This window comes from Conger conger, chromosome 3 (assembly GCF_963514075.1).
Source record: "Conger conger chromosome 3, fConCon1.1, whole genome shotgun sequence".
In the NCBI taxonomy this organism is placed as follows: domain Eukaryota; kingdom Metazoa; phylum Chordata; class Actinopteri; order Anguilliformes; family Congridae; genus Conger; species Conger conger.
This window is the reverse complement of record NC_083762.1, coordinates 14,082,044-14,101,058: the sequence shown is the minus strand read 5'-3', so window position 1 is coordinate 14,101,058 and position 19,015 is coordinate 14,082,044. Positions and strand designations below refer to the sequence as shown.

General features: G+C 40.3%; 2 protein-coding genes across 2 annotated transcripts; both read right to left on the bottom strand.

Moving 5' to 3' along the window:
- Nucleotides 1–18: 18 nt before the first annotated feature.
- LOC133123228 (uncharacterized) lies at nt 19–7,962 on the bottom strand. Its single transcript, XM_061233569.1, has 6 exons — nt 7,764–7,962; nt 5,690–5,896; nt 5,403–5,513; nt 4,861–4,910; nt 4,701–4,746; nt 19–137 (listed from the first exon to the last, which is right to left on the bottom strand). The coding sequence occupies exons 1-6, from the start codon at nt 7,960–7,962 to the stop codon at nt 19–21; spliced, it is 732 nt and encodes a 243-aa protein (XP_061089553.1).
- Nucleotides 7,963–14,988: 7,026 nt separating this feature from the next.
- On the bottom strand, nt 14,989–18,877 carry LOC133123227 (junctional adhesion molecule A-like). The gene is made up of 5 exons (XM_061233568.1): nt 18,835–18,877; nt 18,331–18,684; nt 16,655–17,008; nt 16,361–16,471; nt 14,989–14,999 (listed from the first exon to the last, which is right to left on the bottom strand). Exons 1-5 carry the CDS (start codon nt 18,875–18,877, stop codon nt 14,989–14,991), a joined length of 873 nt encoding a protein of 290 aa, XP_061089552.1.
- Between the last annotated feature and the right edge of the window lie 138 nt (nt 18,878–19,015).

Below are 19,015 nucleotides of genomic sequence, written 5' to 3'. Positions count from 1 at the left end.
AACCAAAAGACGGTTAGGTCAGTCTTTCACTGAACCAGTGGCTCCACATCCACCAGCAAAGCTGGCCTTCCTCAGACGGCTCAGCTGATCAGACAGAGCCCTGCATAGCAACTGTGTGTGTAGGTGTGTGTAGGTGTCTGTATGCGAAAAAGAGAACAAACTCAAACTCAAAAAGATCTCCTGGGAAAACTAAGTTTCTGGTGGAAGTGGTGTTGGGGCCAGTAGGAGGCATTCTTCTCTCTGGTCAAACAAATGCCCCTGTGTAGCGATGGGGACACTATGCTCTAGGAGATGCCGTCTTTCAGATAAGTCCTGACTCACAGAGGTCCCTGACAAAGAGCAAAGAGCAAGTGTTGAGTAAATTTCCAACCTGGCTCTCTCAGCCTGCCACCTAATCATCCCCTGATTTAATTGGCAACAAATAAATATTGTTCTCTCCTCTCCACCTTAGCTGACGTGTGGTGAGCATTCTGGTGCAAAATGGCTGCCATTGCATTTCCCAAGTTGGTGCTCCTGTAAATGTTGGTGGTGCTTGAGCCCAGCTTTCCTCTCATCAGATGATCATAATTCATTAAACAAAACCAGTTGAGCCCACTACTGGCCACATTACAGTCATATACAAAAATTTGGGCATCCTTGGTAAAAAAGCCTTGCAATTAATATCTTGGTGAATCGAAGCGAACCTGACCTCCAAGTGGTACAAAGTTAAACATGACACATTTCTTCAAAATCTAAAGCAAGTGGCTTTTTATTTAAATTTTTTACCTTTTTTTTTACATATAAAAAAAAGAAGAAATAAAACGAAGTAAGCAAAGTTTGGGAACCCTCTCAGTTAGTACTCCAAATATAACAGCTTGCAAACACTTCTTGTAGACAGCTAGGAGTCTTTCAATTATCCTGGCAGAACAACTCTAGCTCAGAAATATCTGGCTGGAATATCCACCCTCTCTTCCACATCAGTGTCTGTACTGACCTTTGAAAATTAGCCTCTAGAATTACTTCAGATTAAAAAGTTCAGCCCCGGAGTTATATGCACTAAACTCATTGAAGCCCTAACAAGTAAATCACCTGGTCTGGGCCTTAGTAATCATCTTTTTTAAAAGTAACAAGGAATAATCCAAAAGGATCCCCAACCTTTTGCTCAGGGCCCTTTTCCTTTTTCATCAATTATAAACTGTAAACAATTTAAAGAAAAAGCAATGTTGTTTAAAAAAAGAAAGGTCTCAGTACAGATTTACAGATCAGGTTTGCTTCCCCTCACATACAGATTAATTGTATCGGACATTAAACCAGTGGTGCCCAAATATTTACACCCCGCTGTATATGCAGGGCCAGGCTTGCCCAGGTTTGCCACCTCAGCTAAAGACCCTTGCAACCCCAACACCGGCTTCCTGAAAGAAACTGACAAACAAACTGCAGAACCCAGCAGAACCCAGCAGACAGAGTAGGAGAGGCATCACAGTGTGTGTGTTTGTGTGTGTGTGTGTGTGTGTGTGTGTGTGTGTGTGCGTGTGTTTGTTACTGTTGCTGTGTGCACGTGCATCGATGTCCCTGTGTGCCTGTGTGCCTGTGTGTATTTCTGTGTGTGTGTGTGTGTTCATCGATGTGCCTGTCTGTATTTGTGTGTGTGTGTGTGTGTGTGTGTGTGTGCATCGATGTGCCTGCATATGCATGTCTGTGTGACTGTGAGTGAGTGTGTGTGACTGTGTGTATGTGTGTGTCCATCTATGTTCCTTTGTATATATGTGTGTGTGTTTCTGTGCATGTGTTTCTTCCAGTGGGTTTTTTTTTCACGTCTGCTGTATGTTTGCGTGTTTGTCTAGATGTCTTTGATGAGAAGTCATGAGGGCACATCCTGCCAAACCCCAGGCTGAGTAAATAAGTTTTGGCGCAAATGAAATATAAGCCCCTCTGCCTTCTTGGATGCTCATTCCAAGTAAAAGTGGAACACTCACTGAGCACTTCATTAGGCATTTATTAGACTTAATTTTTTAGACTTATTGGTCTTCTGCTACTGCAGCCTATCCACTTAGAGGTTTGTGTGTTCAGAGATGCTCTTCTGCATACCGGTGTTGTAATGTGTGGTTTTTTGCAGTACTGTCACCTTCCTGTCAGCTTTGACCAGTCTGGCCCTTCTCCTCCAACATCTCTCATTAACAATGGGTTTTTCCTACAGAACTGCTACTCATTGGAGGTTTTTTTGTTTTTCGCACCATTCTCTGAAAACTCTGACTGTTGTACATGAAAATCCCTTTTCAAAAACCTTCATCACTGCTTTCTGTGAACATTTTTTTTTTTTTGTGGGGGGGGGGGATTTTAGAGACTAAAACTAGGAAGAGACTACTACTGTAATAACTACTGTACGTAATACATTCAGTATGCTGTGCTGCTCTCTACTGGTGAAACTCTGAACAGCACACATTTTAAAAGAGGATCATGATGGCCATGCAGTGTATCAAAAGGCAACTAAGAAGCAAATGATGAATATAGAATAGATTATAGAATAGAAATGTGAAATGTCCTCTTTAATTCCAGAGAGAAATGCTGACCTTTTGTCACAGCAATTCTGGGACTATATTTGTAAACGGCCTGTAGCGTAGTGCTGAAGGCACATGACTGGGACACGCATGGTCTGTGGTGTAGCCGCAATATGACCTGCACAGCCGTTGGGCCTTTGAGCAAGGCCCTTCACCCTGCATTGCTCCAGGGGAGGATTGTCTCCTGCATAGTCTAATCAACTGTACATCGCTCTGGATAAGAACATCTGCCAAATGCCGTTAATGTAATGTAAACTTAGGGACAGATTTTTTATATAGTTTTTTTGAAATGTTTGTGCAGTGTTTGAAAGCCACTCTTTTCTAGACAGTTGAAAAATGGAAAGGTGGTCTGAGGCATGAGGGGGGAGTGCCAGTGTGGTTTCAGTGCTGAGAGAGGGAGGTGTGAACACAGCTCTGTAATGCAGGTCAGTCTTCCTGTGTAGCTCTGGTCTGAGTAAAGCTGAATATATAAGGCTGTGGGTGGAAAATAAGTGAACCTCCCCTGTCACCACAACAGAACAGTCTGAAACAGACAAACGCATTGTACTACTGATGAAAAAGAGAGCCGTGTGTAAAAGATTTCTATCAGTTTCTATGAGCTTTTTAGAAACAAGTTAATTGTTGCCTACAAACTTACCCCAATGGCTGACACACTCTTTCTTGATAGCATAGTCTCTTATAACTGCTTGTGCTGGTGCTTGTTTGAAGCATTTTTGAAGCTGTTATGTAATGTATCAAATTCAATCAAGAGTACGCTTGAAAAACATGTAGAAATATATTAATGCTAAAATAACATGCAATTGAATGTTTACCATCTTATTTATGTGTGATGGCTACTACAGCAGTGTTATACTAGTAATCTTCCACATGTACTGTAACAGTCAAAGGACAGTTGGAGGGTTATCGGTTCAATCCCTTGCCCTCGGTGTGTCGAAGAGCAGAGCAGGACACCTAACCTGACGAGTTGATAGACACATTTCATGGCAGTCTATCACCATTAGTGAATGAGCGACATCAATTGTAAAACGCTTTGGATAAAAGCGCCATATAAATTCAGATATTTACCATTTAAAACATATACAATACAATACAGTAAGACGGATTGTGAAAGGAAAGTTTCATATTTAAATATCCTGACTCTGGGATTGGCAAAGCATACAAGCATTAACAAAATATTCCACATGAAAAGCAATTGTGCATTACAGCAACAGAGATATGTATTTTTATAGAGCATATTTACAGAGACATTGTCACAATGATGCTTTACCATGGAAAACAGAAAATAAAATTTGTCAAAACCCTGATCTGAACCCCCCAGTAGGAAGAAAAACACCCAAACAGTAGCTAGACAAATCTCAGGAGGAACCGGGCTATCCTCTGCTGGGTGACTTGGTGTAGTATTTACGCAAGAATGAGACTTCTTTTCACTCATAAAATCAACAAGACATGAAATTGGAGCAGGGTGGCACAACTTTTGACCACCGCTGTATGCGATGTCTATGATTTTATATAAAAAGAGGTCAGGGCAGAATTTGACCTTTCATAAAGAGTTGGGAAATGACACTACTGTCCCCAGCAGAAACTAGGCCTATTAACCCTAAAATAAATGGCTCTAGAACAGAATGTATTTTTATCACCGACTCTTTCCAAACCTCAAAAACGACATTCCAAAACACTATGATCCTTTCTAATCAGTGAATCACTGATGACACATTTGCAGTCTGACCTTGTTTTGTAGTTCTAATGTTTCACTTTTCCATCTCTGTTTAACATCACATTAAAGGCGTTTGGCAGGGTGGGTATTTTACCCCGAGGGACAGTTTCATATTAGATAGCTAAGTATACACTGAAGTCATTCAGATGAAGAGCCTTGTCAAGGGTACAAGCGCACCACATCTTTTGAAAGTTTTACTTTGTTTATTAAAAAAACTGCTTAAATTTAAGTACAAGTACTGATCCAAGAGGCTCTTAGTTCCATACAGTATGTCAGTTACATATTACAATGCTCACCAATGCCAGTGAGAAATGTTCAATGAATTATGATCATTCCTGTGACGAAGATGAAATCTTATGGAAAGCTTCAGTCGTGGTCTTTAAAACTCATATCTGAATAAACAGTTTCTCTCTCTTCCTCCCTCTTCTTCCTCCTCACTTTGGGTTTCTTGGTGGTGAAAGTCAAAGCAGCGTAATTCATCACTTCATCTTGATGCTAAAAGGAAACGCATGAGACAACACATACGGCTAGTCCTCATTCCGATGATCATTTTACCAGGAAATTCAACACAGAAATTGGCTTGGATTCTTAAAAACGTAATATTTGTACCTTTTTGCTGGACAAGTCTTCTTTAAACAGTGGATTGTTTGATACAGCCCCTGTTTGAGTGAAATACAAATGTAAACCACTGCAGGTTGTCTGATGCATGCAGTGTAAGAGTATATAATCAAATAAGAAAGATGTTCTTCTTCTTTTCATAATTATTATTATTACTTGTATTATTATTGTTGTTGTTATTATTATTATTATTATTATTATTATTATTATTATTATTATTATTATTATTATTCATAGCAGTGGTGGTAGTGGTAGTTTTTCATGTATTACATCATAATCATCACATTGTTGCCCCAATGAGTACAATACTTGTAGGGAGAACATATACTAACATTATAGTATAATCGCCAGGGAATAGGGCTCAGCTTCAATGGAGAAAACATATCTGTTGCAAAATATGTTAAGTTCTTTGGATGGCAGAAAATTCTGCTTACTCTGCACTCTCTTTTAGTGCCTTTTGCTCAAAAGCGATTTTAGGTAATTTTTTTGTAATTCCCATGACATATACCACACATTGATAATTTGTCTCTTACCTTTGGAGTTCACATTGCTTTTTCTCCTTCTCAGAGCGAGGACAATATGTAGGATCACACTCAACGCCAAAGCTCCCGCCAAGCAATAAAGGAACGCTTCATTTCCTGAAACTTTAGAAGCAAAATTCTATTTTAGAATTCTTCATTAACCTTTCAAGATTGGAGATCACAAATACGTGATTAGAATGTCCGTAAGTGAACATTGTAATGTACAGTAGATGCACAATAACTCCTTTGTCTTCAATGTCTTTTAAAAGCAAAATGTATTGTGCCTGTTTTGTTCCTACCCTTAAAATCCAGCTTGGTCCCGTTCCCAAACAGGATCTCCCCACAGGTGGCCACAGCACAGTAGTAAGTCCCAGCATCAGAGTGGCTGAGGATCCTCTTGGGGAAGTTGTAGACACAGCTCTGTGTGGGAGACACAGTCCCAGAGCTCCTCTGGCACTCATCACTCCTGTGTCCATGGGTGTGAATGATTCCTGGAGGGGACTCTCCTGAGCCCGGTCTGAACCAGTGCACACTGTGTTCTCCTGCACAGGTCTCAGTGTGTACTGTACACTGCAGAGTCACAGAGTCTCCTGGCTGCACTGACTCAGACTCGGGCTGCTGCAGCACTACTGTCCTGCTCTGGGACTCTGGCCCTGAAGAAATATGTTTCATAATTAAAATTATGAATAGATATGTGCTTGGATTCTATCATTATACATTCAGTTTCCGCTTAATTAGGTAGACCTGTACCCCAGATTGTAAATGCAAATATTTAATCAGCCAATCATACTAAATGCATAAAAGTATGCAGATGTGGTCAAGAGGTTCAGTTCTTTTTCAGACCAAATGGGAAAGAAATTTGATCTGAGTGACTCTGCCCGTGCAATGATTGTTGGTGCCAGACAGGGTGGTTTGAGTATCTCTTGGGATCTTCACGCATGTCTCTATAATTTGTAGAGAATGGTGTGAAAAACAAAAAACTTCCACTGAGTAGCAGTTCTGCTGGCAGAAATGTGTTTTTTATGAGTGAAGTCAGAGGAGAAGGGCCAGACTGGTTGAAGCTGACAGGAAGGTGATAGTAATGTAAATATCTATCATCATCTGATACACAGGTTTCAGCCCGTATCTCTGCTTGCCTGAGTGACATCCAGAGCTGGATGGACAACCACCATCTAAAGTTCAACCCAGGTAAGACTGAAATGATATTCATCCCTGCTAATACCTCTCCCCATCTGGATCTCTCCATTTCCCGAGGGGATACCTCACTGATGCCATCGCCCAGTGCAAGGAACCTCGGCGTGGTGATGGACAGCAGACTGTCCCTCTCCGAGAACATTGCGGCGGTGACCCGGTCATGCAGGTTCTTCCGATACAACATACGAAGAATCTGCCCCTTATCACCCCCTACTCGCCCGAACTCCTGGTCCAAGCGATGGTTCTGTCCCGCCTGGACTACTGCAATTCCCTCTTGGCTGGCCTCCCAGCGTCTGCCATCAGACCCCTCCAACTTATCCAGAATGCAGCAGCTTGTCTGGTCTTCAACCTTCCCAAATATGAACAAACTCCCCTTTGAGGTCAGAACTGTAGAATCTCTCCCCACCTTCAAGCGCAAACTGAAGATGCACCTCTTCAAGCAGCACCTCTCCCCGTCTCTCCCTACCTCCCTGTGAACCTTAATTGTTGTCTTTCTGTGATTTATTTTTTTGTGTATCGGAATTTTTAGTTTGGCTAGGTAAGCAGTGTTAGGCTAGTTAAGTTAGGTCACTTTTGCTTTGTTTTGTTTGTTTTAAAAAATAAATTAATAAATAAATAAACAAAAGAGAAAATCAAATAGGCCCTGGTCCTTATCCTTGTTGTACAGGTAGCAGTTGAAATTGTACTTCCCTCTAGGGTCATTCAGCGCGCTTATCCCTGGTTAATGGGTATGCACTTTGTTATACGTCGCTCTGGATAAGAGCATCTGCTAAATGCCATAAATGTAATGTAATGTAAAAATAACCAATAATCAATGACTTTAGAAAATGAATTATGCAAATTAACATGTTTGGCTTAACACACAGTATAAGTAGTAACAAACCATAATACCATAATACTGTATATCTCAATTTCTTAACACTTACACAACCCAAGGACACACAAAGCAGAGTTTGAATGACACCCCAAAAAATATTTCCTTTCTTAGGGTAATTTAAATTTAAAAGGAATTTAAAGTTATTTATAATAAAATATTGATCAGGAGATTTCATAGATGTCTATATACATATGCATCAGTTCTATATGATTCCACTGGTAATGTGTCAGTGTGAAAGTAAATTGTTGAAAACTTGTACATGAAAAAACAAATGTAACTCATGAACTACATTTCATATTTACCCGTCACAATCAAAGTAGTTCCATCTCCATAGATGATCTCTCTGAAGAATGTAAAAGTGCAGTAGTATGTGGCTGAATCCGACTTCTCTGCTTGCAAGACAGTCAGGTTAAAGATCCCCTTCGCTGTCTTAGCACTCAGGTGTGTGCTGTTTTTAAAATGATTGAAAAATTCAGCCTCTGATTGATAGTTCAATATCATTGCTACAAGCTGAGGCTTCTGTCCAAGCGGTTGCTTTAACCAGCCGACATATTTCACTTCACCGTCAGGATAGAAACACGGGAGAGTCACGGTGTCTCCAAGCTGAGCTGTCACCAGTGCGTTAGGCTGAACTACACTCTGCCCAAGCAGACCACCTGGAATCCAACAGAAAGCTATATTTCAAATTCACTGACAATGGGAGAAAAAAACATTAATTGCTGTATAAATAAGTTAAGAACACTTATACACTTACACAGTTTGCTGAAAAACACAAGAAGGGCACAGAGTGGTGCCATCATTGTGTCTGTATTCTCTTCTTGAGACCGTCCTCTCCCTATGCCCCTGAAAATCTAGCTGTACAGAGACGGAGGACTTGACGTAATAGTTTCCAGTGATTCTCAGAACAGTAGGAGGTAAGTTGTCAGCAGCAGATTTGATTGGCTGTTCAAACAAGCAAAGTATTTGGGGCAAATATCAATAACTCAACACCCAAAGAACAAAAGAAAACCCTTATACTTGGAATCATTCCCACTTCACTTCAATGTGTTATGTCTATACAGTTGTTACTCATATATTGCAATCATCTGAACCTCCTAAAGTTTTAAATAGATTCCATTGAGAATGATTAGGCAATGGAAACTTCACCTCAGTCCCTACTGATATGTAACCCCTGCTTTCATATTCCACAGGATCATTTGTGTACCAACTTATCATAAAACTTCAGGGGGCCGGGATTCATTCAAGTAAAGTAACCTGGAAGATGACAGATTGACCTCCTTACTTCTTAATGAATATGCACCATCAAAACTTTAATAGATTTAATACACAAAATTGATTAATTTATAAGATTATGAAGATAATGAGTGTGGATGTTGGTTTAGCCTTTTACATAAAAGAGGGCACCACCTGCAGTTCCGTATGTGCCTGTGTGTGTGTGTGTGTGTGTGTGTGTGGGTGCGCGTGTGCGTATGTGTGTGTGTGCGTGTGTGTGGACAGGACTACAGCGGTCTGACACAGATGAGACTTCTGGGAGGAAAAAAAAAATAATGTGCAGAGACTGTGTGAAGAGAGTGAGAGGAGAGTGGTGGAAGCCATGTCAGGGTGCTGTCCTGACCATGAGTTTCTGTAAGGGCGAGGCAAGCAGACAGGTTTGTGAGTTCTGAAACCAAGAACGTCCTCTCTGGCAGGGAGCCAGCCAGTTATCTAAATTGGCTTCAGCCTGGTTCAGCAATAGTCCCTCATACAGCTGTCTCGGCTTGATGAGCAGGGTGCTGAAGCTTCCCCTGGTCCTGCAGGGTTTATTACATTGCATTACATTACATTACATTATTGGCATTTGGCAGATGCTCTTATCCAGAGGGATGTACAGTTTATTAGACTAAGCAGGAGACAATCTTCCCCTGGAGCAATGCACCCCTACAAATGTATCAATGGCACTGAATTTTCCTGCTGTGTAATGGGACAGTAGGAGTCAGCACAGCCTGTAGATGGACCGGAGAATATAGAATTCCCACAGAATATTGGATATTTGGATAAACCAATTTATCTACCATGAATAAATTCCATCCATCCATCATCTTAACCTGCTTATCCTGAACAGGGTCACTGGAGCCTAATACACTGGGCGAAAGGCAGGAATACACCCAGGACAGGTCGCCAGTCCATCGCAGGGCACACATACCATTCACTCACACACTCATACCCACAGGCAATTTAGACTCTCCAATCAGCTAGACCTGCATGTCTTTGGACTGAGGGGGGAAACCGGAGTACCCGGAGGAAACCCACGCAAACACGGGGAGAACATGCAAACTCCACACAGAGAGGCCCCAGCCAACCGGGATTCGAACCAAGGACCTCCTTGCTGTGAGGTGGCAGTGCAACCCCTTAAATAAATTCCGCTGAAATAAATAAGTGCAGTACCCAATATATTTCTACAAATCGTTCCTACATTTATAGTGCCTTTATTTACTACACTCGTGGCCTTGCTCACAGCATAACTTTGTGCTCTTTTTGAAATGACGTATAAGTTCAGAGGAATTATGAGCGCACATCCTGCCAAAACCCACAGATTCAGTAAATAGGTCTTGGCCCAAATTAAATGCAAGCCCCTGATTGGGTGAAACTTGCACATGTGTATTGCCGTAACCTTTTGCCTTGACCCAGATTTTTCACCATCAAATTTAGATTCTGACACAAGGTTTATAGCTGACGACAAAAATGTTCTTGGACAGGATGTTGAACCCAGAAGACCTACTTTGTGTAACAGCAAGTCATATTTTATTGCATTATTAGAGGCCCATATTTCTGAGCCAATTATACAAACAAAAAGATCACATATTATTTCATGAGTTACATATACTGGTAGAGTTACCAGAGAGGACTAGTGGAGTTACCATTGAGTACTAGATGATTTTCCAGGGAGTACTATAGGAGTTACCAGAGAAGACTAGAGGAGTTTCCAGAGTGGACTAGAGGTGTTACCAGTTAGTACTAGAGGAGTTACCAGGGAGTAATAGAAGTGTTACCAGGAAGTACAAGAGGAGTTACAAAAGGAGACTGCATGTTACCCAGTTTTCAAATTGTCTGAGTTGGCTGAAATAAGAAATATTGGAGCAGACAGAGCTCAGAGCAACACAGTGTTTAATGAACAGGGAGACTGGCGTTTTCCCAAACTCCAGTGTTCTTTATGTCAGCCTAGTCCCTGTGAAATTGACTGTTCAGTTAAGAACATTCTAATTACACAGTTCACAATTCAAAAGGGAAACATTTTCCGAACATAGCATAAGCAATAAACCAGAAATAACTTCAGCAATTCTACCCATAATGCAGTTTGCCCATGACAAAGCACCTGTGTCAACATCAAAGCCCTGAGGTTCTGACACTCGATGACATCACAATTACCCCATTAAGGGAACTTCCTCTTTTATCGAAATGGGCCCTGTCTCAAGTCAATGATCATCAATCAATGGTGATTGTATTTAAAGCAAATGGCAAAGTAGACTAAAAATGATATGGATGAACTGTCGTTAAACTGCCCATTTGATTGAACATTTTAGCTCTGTAGATTGTGGTGTGCTGTCCCATCAGTACCCATGCATCCCAGCATCCTGGGGGTGAAGGAAGGCCATGGACCACACCGGTGGCCCCACTCACAGGCAGGCTGGGAGATGCAGCTCATTGGAATTATGCCAGCTGATATCCATTGCCTTCATTGAGCCTTGAAGGGATAATTCACTTTGGTGTAAAACAAATAATTTTGTGAGCTCAGTCCATTTTATTTGCATTGACTGAACACTGGCAGCATCATGCCGTTTCTGCCAACCGTTAACAATGTCGCTCTATTGCTTGGCTTGTTTTTACATTTTTAAGATGTCGCTGAAATAAATATTTACAAAGCACACAGTACCTATGGATGGACGATAAAAAAAGAATACCAAGCTCAAATAACGATGATGACGAAAATGCATCAGACATAAAAAAGAATAATAATACCATAATTGGTAGCCTCTTTTGTCGATCTATTACATTCTGTAGTTAGTACAATGATTAATGCGACCCCTCGAAAACGTGAGGATACCTCTCAAGGGGCTTATCCCGTTACAATAAATGTCCTACATTTTGAGTGAATTGCGACATAAGGGAAATGCAGCGATAGCGATAACGTAGGCACAGCTGATGTTCGTAGTGTTTAAGAAAGGGCCTTGTACTGGGCGACTTTTTCTCCAAATGGATGATGTTTTGTTTGAGGGTTTGTTTGTTGTGGCTGTTCTTTCAAAGTTCCGGGATTGTTGTATTTATGACTTCATTTTGGCTGGCCATCACGTGATTGTGGCCACACCCAGCGCTTCATCTCCAGGTCAATCAGGATGTAGGAAATGTGTTTGGTTTGTAGGAGTGTTTGGATGCTAACCTTACCATGGTTTACCAAAAATGCTCCAAAATGTGTACCTCTGTAAAATGTTCTACGCAAAAAGTCTTTTCAAGTCAAATTATGGTTTGAGAGAAACACGTCAAATTGTGGTTTGAGCTGGGTAATTATCAACCTAATGGCCGAAGACTGCTTGTGAACACCACAATAATAATAATAATAATAATAATAATAATAATAGAAAAACTGCATGTAGTCAGTGATTATTTCAAAAGCACAAACAAAGCTTTGACTCCCTGAAGTACTGCAGGAAACAAGAATGAGAAAGTGAGGAGTGTGAGAGAGAGAGCAAAAGAGAAAGAGAGTGAGCAAGTGAGAGAGAGAGCGAAAGAGAGAGAGAGGGAGAGAGAGAGAGAGAGAGAGCAGGTAACATATCAAAGGGGGGCATGCTGTGGACCACAAAGGCAGAGCACATGAGTTTTGTTTTGAGTCAATGGCCCGAGAGTCAGACCAAACCACAGAGATACCTGCCGCCCCAACATTCTGCAAACCCCCCCCCACCCCCATCGGACCTCAGATTGTGCTCACTAGGCTGCTTTCACATGGTAAGCGGTAACAAACAGGAAACAAAAACATTAGCAGCCTGCCCCCAACCCCCAGTAACCAATGGAACATAAATTACAAGAATAGTACTCTCTTTGCTGCTGTTTGCTGCTGTTTACACACACACACACACACAGACACACACACATACACACACACACCAGCGCTTTGGATAAAGGCGCTATATAAATTCCAACCATTTACCATTTTACATTTACCTTTTACACACATACGTACACATAGACACATACACACATATACACACATACACACATATACACATACACATACACACACACATAGACACACACACGCACTTCCCCCTCACGCATGCACTCACTCCTGCACACCATAGCAGGCTGATATTAGATGTCAAAAATACAAGGCAACATCGAAAAAGTGTTATTACCACAGTGTAAAATACATAATCATACAATTTATTTACTAATATTTACAGAAACAATCACCGAAAAATGTGCACATAAGCTGAAATTAAATATATTACATAAGAATTATGTGGTGATTCTTGAACATTTTTTATCTTAATATCATAATTTATCATCACAATAATACAGATGCAATTACATAACTTTCAAATAATATCATTACCATACTGTTCTGCCTCCCAGTGGCAACACTGTGAACTACTCACATTTGGGAAGAAGCTCACATGACATTCAGCGCATACAGAAAGGCAACAAATGTGTTTTAATTACAGGGTGTAATACTGACCTTTGGTCAGTGCGATTTATGCATTAAAAAAGGAAAATCCCATGATTTTGAGTCATTTACAGCCACATACACTCACTGAGCACTGTATTAGGAACACCTACTTATTTGTGTGATTATCTAAACAGCCAATTGTGTGGCAGTAGAGCAATGCATACAATCATGTAGATACAGGTCAGGAGCTTCAGTAAAATCAGTCACTTTCACCATCTGTTATGTTCCTGTGTTCTGTCCTGTGTTAGTTCATCTTTGTTTATCATCATTATTCTTGTAATTTATTATTTTTCATATTTCATATCTGGTGTTCTGTTTATAGTCATTCGTCTTTGCACTCGTCTTCCCCTGTGATGTCTGACTCTGAATGTTTACTCGCCCAGTCACTCCCTTGTCTGAGTGCCCCACTATTCGGGTGTTTAAGGTAGTTCAGTCTTCCTTCCAATCTTGTATTCTTTACTTCCTGCTTTCTCTCCATTTCATGTTTGTACATAGCACTAATATACTAATCCCAACTCACATAGAATTTGTACAGTACTAATTATACTAACACACTAATATGTTTGTCAAACTAACAAACTAGCATTCACTAGTTTTCGGTATTTGTAATTTAAATCACTTAACTAACTTACTAATGCATCTCCAGTTTCAATTCTGTTCTGTAACTTCGCCTCCCTTTTCTATCACTGATTACTTGCTTAGTTTCAGCGAAGTATTCGCACCTGTCTCTCTGTATCTCTGCATCTCCTGATTCTCTGCAATTGTCTACTCTCTAGTCTGGAGCCGTTTGTATTACATGTGTGTCTTTGTGAATCCAGTCCACGTTTTCATTTCCCCCTCATTATTGTCCTATTACCCTTTCATGTGTCTCACCTCATGTTTATTTGTTAGACCGCCCTCACTCCCATGGCCCGCCTAGTTTGTCTCATTCCCCTATGTATTTATACCTGTCCTTTTCAGTTGCACGCTGCTAGTTCGTCTTGTCCTGTCTTGAGCCCAAGCCCTGTATTCCTTCCCCCGGTTCTAGCCTCCTTGTTCCCGAGTCCTTGCCCTTGTTTTTTTCCCAGTATTTCCGGTTCCCCTGCCTGCTTCCCTGGACTCTTCTTTGCTTGTTGGATATTTGTACCTCTACCTTCTTGGACTGACCCCCTGGTTTTTGACCCTGGCCTGTTTTTTGACTCCGCTCTGTCTGCCCCTTTTGAAATTAAATCTGCCATTTTTCTGCACCACTGTCTGCTTTTGGTTCCTCTGTTCACCCCAGCACAACAACATCAGAATGGGGAAAAAATGTGACTTTGACAGTGGAATGATTGTTGGTGCCAGATAGGGTGCTTTGAGTATCTCAGGAACTGCTGATCTGGGAGTTTCACGCACAACAGTCTGTAGAGTTTGCAGAGAATGGTGCGACAAATAAAAAACATCCAGAGAGCAGTAGTTCTGCGGGCAGCAATGCCTTGTTAATGAGGAGTTTAGAGGAGAAGGGCCTGACTGGACAAAGCTGACCGGAAGGTGACAGTAACGCAAATAACCACACATTACAACAGTGGTATGCAGAAGAGCACACGATGCCTCAAACCTATAAGTGGATAGGCTACAGCAGCAGAAGACCTAATCAGTCTAAAAAAGCAGTCTCATAAATACCGAATAAAATGCTCACTGAGTGTATAAGCCAAAGCAAAAGAGAAAATGTTGAAGATTTTGATAGAAAGCTTCACTCATGGTCTTTAAATCTCACACCTGAATAAACCATTTCTCTCTCCACCTCCTTTTTATTCCTCCTCACTTTGGGTTTCTTGGTGGTGAAAGTCAAAGCAGCGTAATTCATCGCTTCATCTTGATGCTAAAAGGAAACATGAGACAACACATACGGTTACTCCTCATTCCGATGATCATTTTACCAGGATATTCAACACAGAAATTGCTTGAGTTTATTAAAAATATGAAATATAATATTTGTACCTGTTCGCCCGATAAAGACACTTGGTTATTTGATGCAGCCCCTGTTTGAGTAAAATTATTAATTAATTCATTTATGATTCATTTATTTAATTTATTTAACCAGGATAGGCTCATTGAGATTAAGAATCACTTTTTCAAGAGCGACCTGGCCAAAACAGGCAGCAGCAAGTCAAAAGTTACTGAAATATATGCTACAACAAATTACAATACATGTAACAACAAATTATGAATAAATATAAACAACTAGAGTCTGAAAATAATTGTTCAACTAATACAACTACTTTAATGATGTGGAATGAAATATGTAAGAAATATTTCCTCTTCTTTTTATTATTATTATTATTATTATTATTATTATTATTATTATTATTGCTATTATTGTAGGGGTGGCCTGTAGCATAGTAGTTAAGGTACATGTCCGGGACATGCAAGGTCGGTGGTTTGATCCCCAATGTAGCCACAATAAGATCTGCACAGCCATTGGGCCCTTGAGCAAGGCCCTTAACCCTCTCATAGCTCCAGGGGAGGATTGTCTCCTGCTTATTCTAATCAACTTTACGTCGCTCTGGATAAGAGCATCAGCCAAATGCTATTAATGTCATGCAATTATTATTTTAACTTATGTCATTTTATTAATGAGAATAAGAGCAGTTTGCTTTCATATAGAGCATCATATTCACCACAGTAGGGAGAAAAACTTTTTGGCGGTCAGAAAATTCTGCACTCTCTTCATACCTTTCTCTCAAGAGCTATTGTATTTTCACAATGAGGGACTGTCACATCACAGCTGTCTTACATATCAAGTGGCCATACTTTAGTTCATGCCAGCTGATCTATATTAATAAATTATCAGAAGCTGAAGTCATAAATTCAAGTGAGATTTGGCTTTTACATTACATGTGATACTGTATGACTAGATGTGCACATACCTACAGCACAAGTAGTGTGAGACAGTAATCTGTACTGATGGAGTAGCGTTACTTGTTGTTTAGCAGACCTGTACAGGAACTGCATATAAATATGACTGCATGCTATTCACAAAATGGCCTGACAATATTGTACTCAATTTTCTTCAACTATTTTACACAAACACACATACTGTATTTTCTAAATTCTCTCTTATTGAGTATTTGTAATATTGTCTATGCATCATACTTTTTGATGCAACACAAATTTCATTGTGTATAAGCTGTTAAATAATCCATATTACATGTACCACACATTGATACCTTGGTCTCTTACCTTTGCAGTTCTCACAGTTTTTTCTCCTGCTCAGAGCGAGGACAATATGTAGGATCACACTCAACGCCAAAGCTCCCGCCAAGCAATAAAGAAATGCTTCATTTCCTGACGCTTTAGAAGCAAAATTCTATTTTAGAATTCTTCACAAGTAGCATTAACCTTTCAAGATTGGAGATCACAAATACATGATTAGAATGTCCTTAAGTGAACATTGTAATGTACAGTAGATGCACAATAACTCCTTTGTCTTCAATGTCTTTTAAAAATTTCAAAATGTGCCTGTTTTGTTCCTACCCTTAAAGTCCAGCTTGGTCCCATTCCCAAACAGGATCTCCCCACAGGTGGCCACAGCACAGTAGTAAGTCCCAGCATCAGAGAGGCTGAGGATCCTCTTGGGGAAGTTGTAGACACAGCTCTGTGTGGGAGACACAGTCCCAGAGCTCCTCTGGCACTCATCACTCCTGTGTCCATGGGTGTGAATGATTCCTGGAGGGGACTCTCCTGAGCCCGGTCTGAACCAGTGCACACTGTGTTCTCCTGCACAGGTCTCAGTGTGTACTGTACACTGCAGAGTCACAGAGTCTCCTGGCTGCACTGACTCAGACTCGGGCTGCTGCAGCACTACTGTCCTGCTCTGGGACTCTGGCCCTGTCAAAATTTAGCACTCATTACACTCAATACAGAATTGTCCTTTGGATTCCACTGTGTAACATGTGTTTACATAGAAATACAGTCTGTCTTTGTATTATTGTAGGTTATACTACAGAGAGCTGAAGATGACTCCACCGATTATAATATAAAGTGCAGCATGTTTTTGCACATATGTGTGATTCAGATCCAGTTTCATGTCTATAAGCAATGTTATGTTAAAACGATTATGGATTAACTACATGCATTTTACAATACTAGAAACTAAAACCATTGTATTCAATACATTTTAAAAATTATATTCAAATGAAGCAATTAATTTTGAATGCTTCAATGTTTCCCACTACAGTAAACATGGTTGATATCTCTAGAAAAGATGACAGGGACACATTGCACACACTGAAACTTAATAAGATAAACAAGAAAGAAATGCAATTTCTTCAATCAGTTTTGAATGCTATCTTTTTTATTCAAAAAATGTAAAAGCGATTACATTTTCTAAAACTTATTTGTAATATACAGCATGCAAACCATCATACATCATCATACAATGTACATCAGAAAATAAGAGTAATCAGTCAACTGATTCTATATTAGTCACAATAATTAATCCCACAAATCTTCAACATCTTCGTCACTAGGGCAATTTCAGTGAATGCATTTTGAGTGATTGATTTCATGGGCAAAGAAACAATGGGCTACAGCTGATGCACCAGCAAAGAACAATGTGGAGATCCAACAGGACCCGCCCGGACCCGGGTAGATTTTATATTTTTACTTTTTTATTTTTATGTTTTCATATTTTCTCATTGTGACGTGTCATGGATTCATAGCTGAATGATAGATGAGTGTTTGAATATTCCAAATCTGCGCTTATCTCATTTTCGACCAAAATCGAATCAAACACAGTGTTTTTAAGTATTCTGTAAAACTGAGAACTGCACAATGTTACCCCCTTGGTCTCACATTAATAACCACACATTACAACAGTGGTATGCAGAAGAGCATCTCTGAACACAACATGTCAATCCTCTAAATGGACAGGCTGCACCAGCAGAAGACGTATTAAGTCTAAAAAAAGTCTAGTCAAGTGCTCACTGAGTATATACACGTAGCCTTTATGATGTACAGCAAATGGCAGCTCTGCTTTTGGCGAAAGCATCACCATAAACATTTCATACTGTAAATATATAATTTATGGCAAGGGACTTCAGAGTGTTTTTGTCAAATTAATTGAATCAATACTTAATGAATACTTAATGTAGAATTACAAATTACAATTTCGACAAGTTAAGCCATGAAAAAAAAAAATTCAAACTTACCCATCACCATTAAAGTAGTTCCTTCTCCAAAGCTGATCTCTTGGTAGTGAATAAAAGTACAGTAGTATGTCGCTGAATCTGATGGCTCTACATGTGAGACAGTCAAGTTAAAGCTTCCCTTTGCTGTCTTAGCTCTCAGACGTGTACTGTTTTTAAACTCATTCAAAAACTCAGCATCTGATTGATAGTTCAGCATCTTTGCGACAGGCTGAGGCTTCTGTCCAAGTGGTTGCTTCATCCAGCTGACTGTAGGCACTCCATCATCCTGATAGAAACACGGGAGAGTCACGGTGTCTCCAAGCTGAGCTGTCACCAGAGCCTTGGGCTGAACTACACTCTGCCCAAGCAGACCACCTGGAATCCAACAGAAAGCAATATTTCAACTTCACTGACAATGGGGGGGAAAAACAAAGCAGAAACACCCACCATTCTCTGTGTACTCTCTGTACACTACTTAAAATGATTGGAAAATGGTCAATAAGTCAGAAAAAAGTATACACTTACACAGTTTGCTGAAAAACACAAGAATAACACAGAGGGCTGCCATCACTGTATCTGAGCTCTTCTGTCCTTGAGTCTCTCCTCTGGTTGAGACCCTGTTGTACCCTGCACTGTAAAACTCAAACTGTACAGAGTAGGAGGACTTGAGCTGATCATTTTCCAGTAGGAGGTCACAAGTCAGGGG

Excerpts from the sequence above, each read along its gene's own strand:
- LOC133123227 (XM_061233568.1), bottom strand. The coding sequence starts at position 18,877 with ATGGCAGCCCTCTGTGTTATTCTTGTGTTTTTCAGCAAACTGT. Across the intron at positions 18,685-18,834 it reads TGTGTTTTTCAGCAAACTGT|GTGGTCTGCTTGGGCAGAGT; the intron begins GTAAGTGTATAC and ends GTTGGATTCCAG. Across the intron at positions 17,009-18,330 it reads AACTACTTTAATGGTGATGG|GGCCAGAGTCCCAGAGCAGG; the intron begins GTAAGTTTGAAT and ends AAATTTTGACAG.
- LOC133123228 (XM_061233569.1), bottom strand. The coding sequence starts at position 7,962 with ATGATATTGAACTATCAATCAGAGGCTGAATTTTTCAATCATTTTAAA. Across the intron at positions 5,514-5,689 it reads GACCAAGCTGGATTTTAAGG|TTTCAGGAAATGAAGCGTTC; the intron begins GTAGGAACAAAA and ends TTGCTTCTAAAG. Across the intron at positions 138-4,700 it reads TGCTTTGACTTTCACCACCA|ACACCTACACACACCTACAC; the intron begins AGAAACCCAAAG and ends TTTCGCATACAG.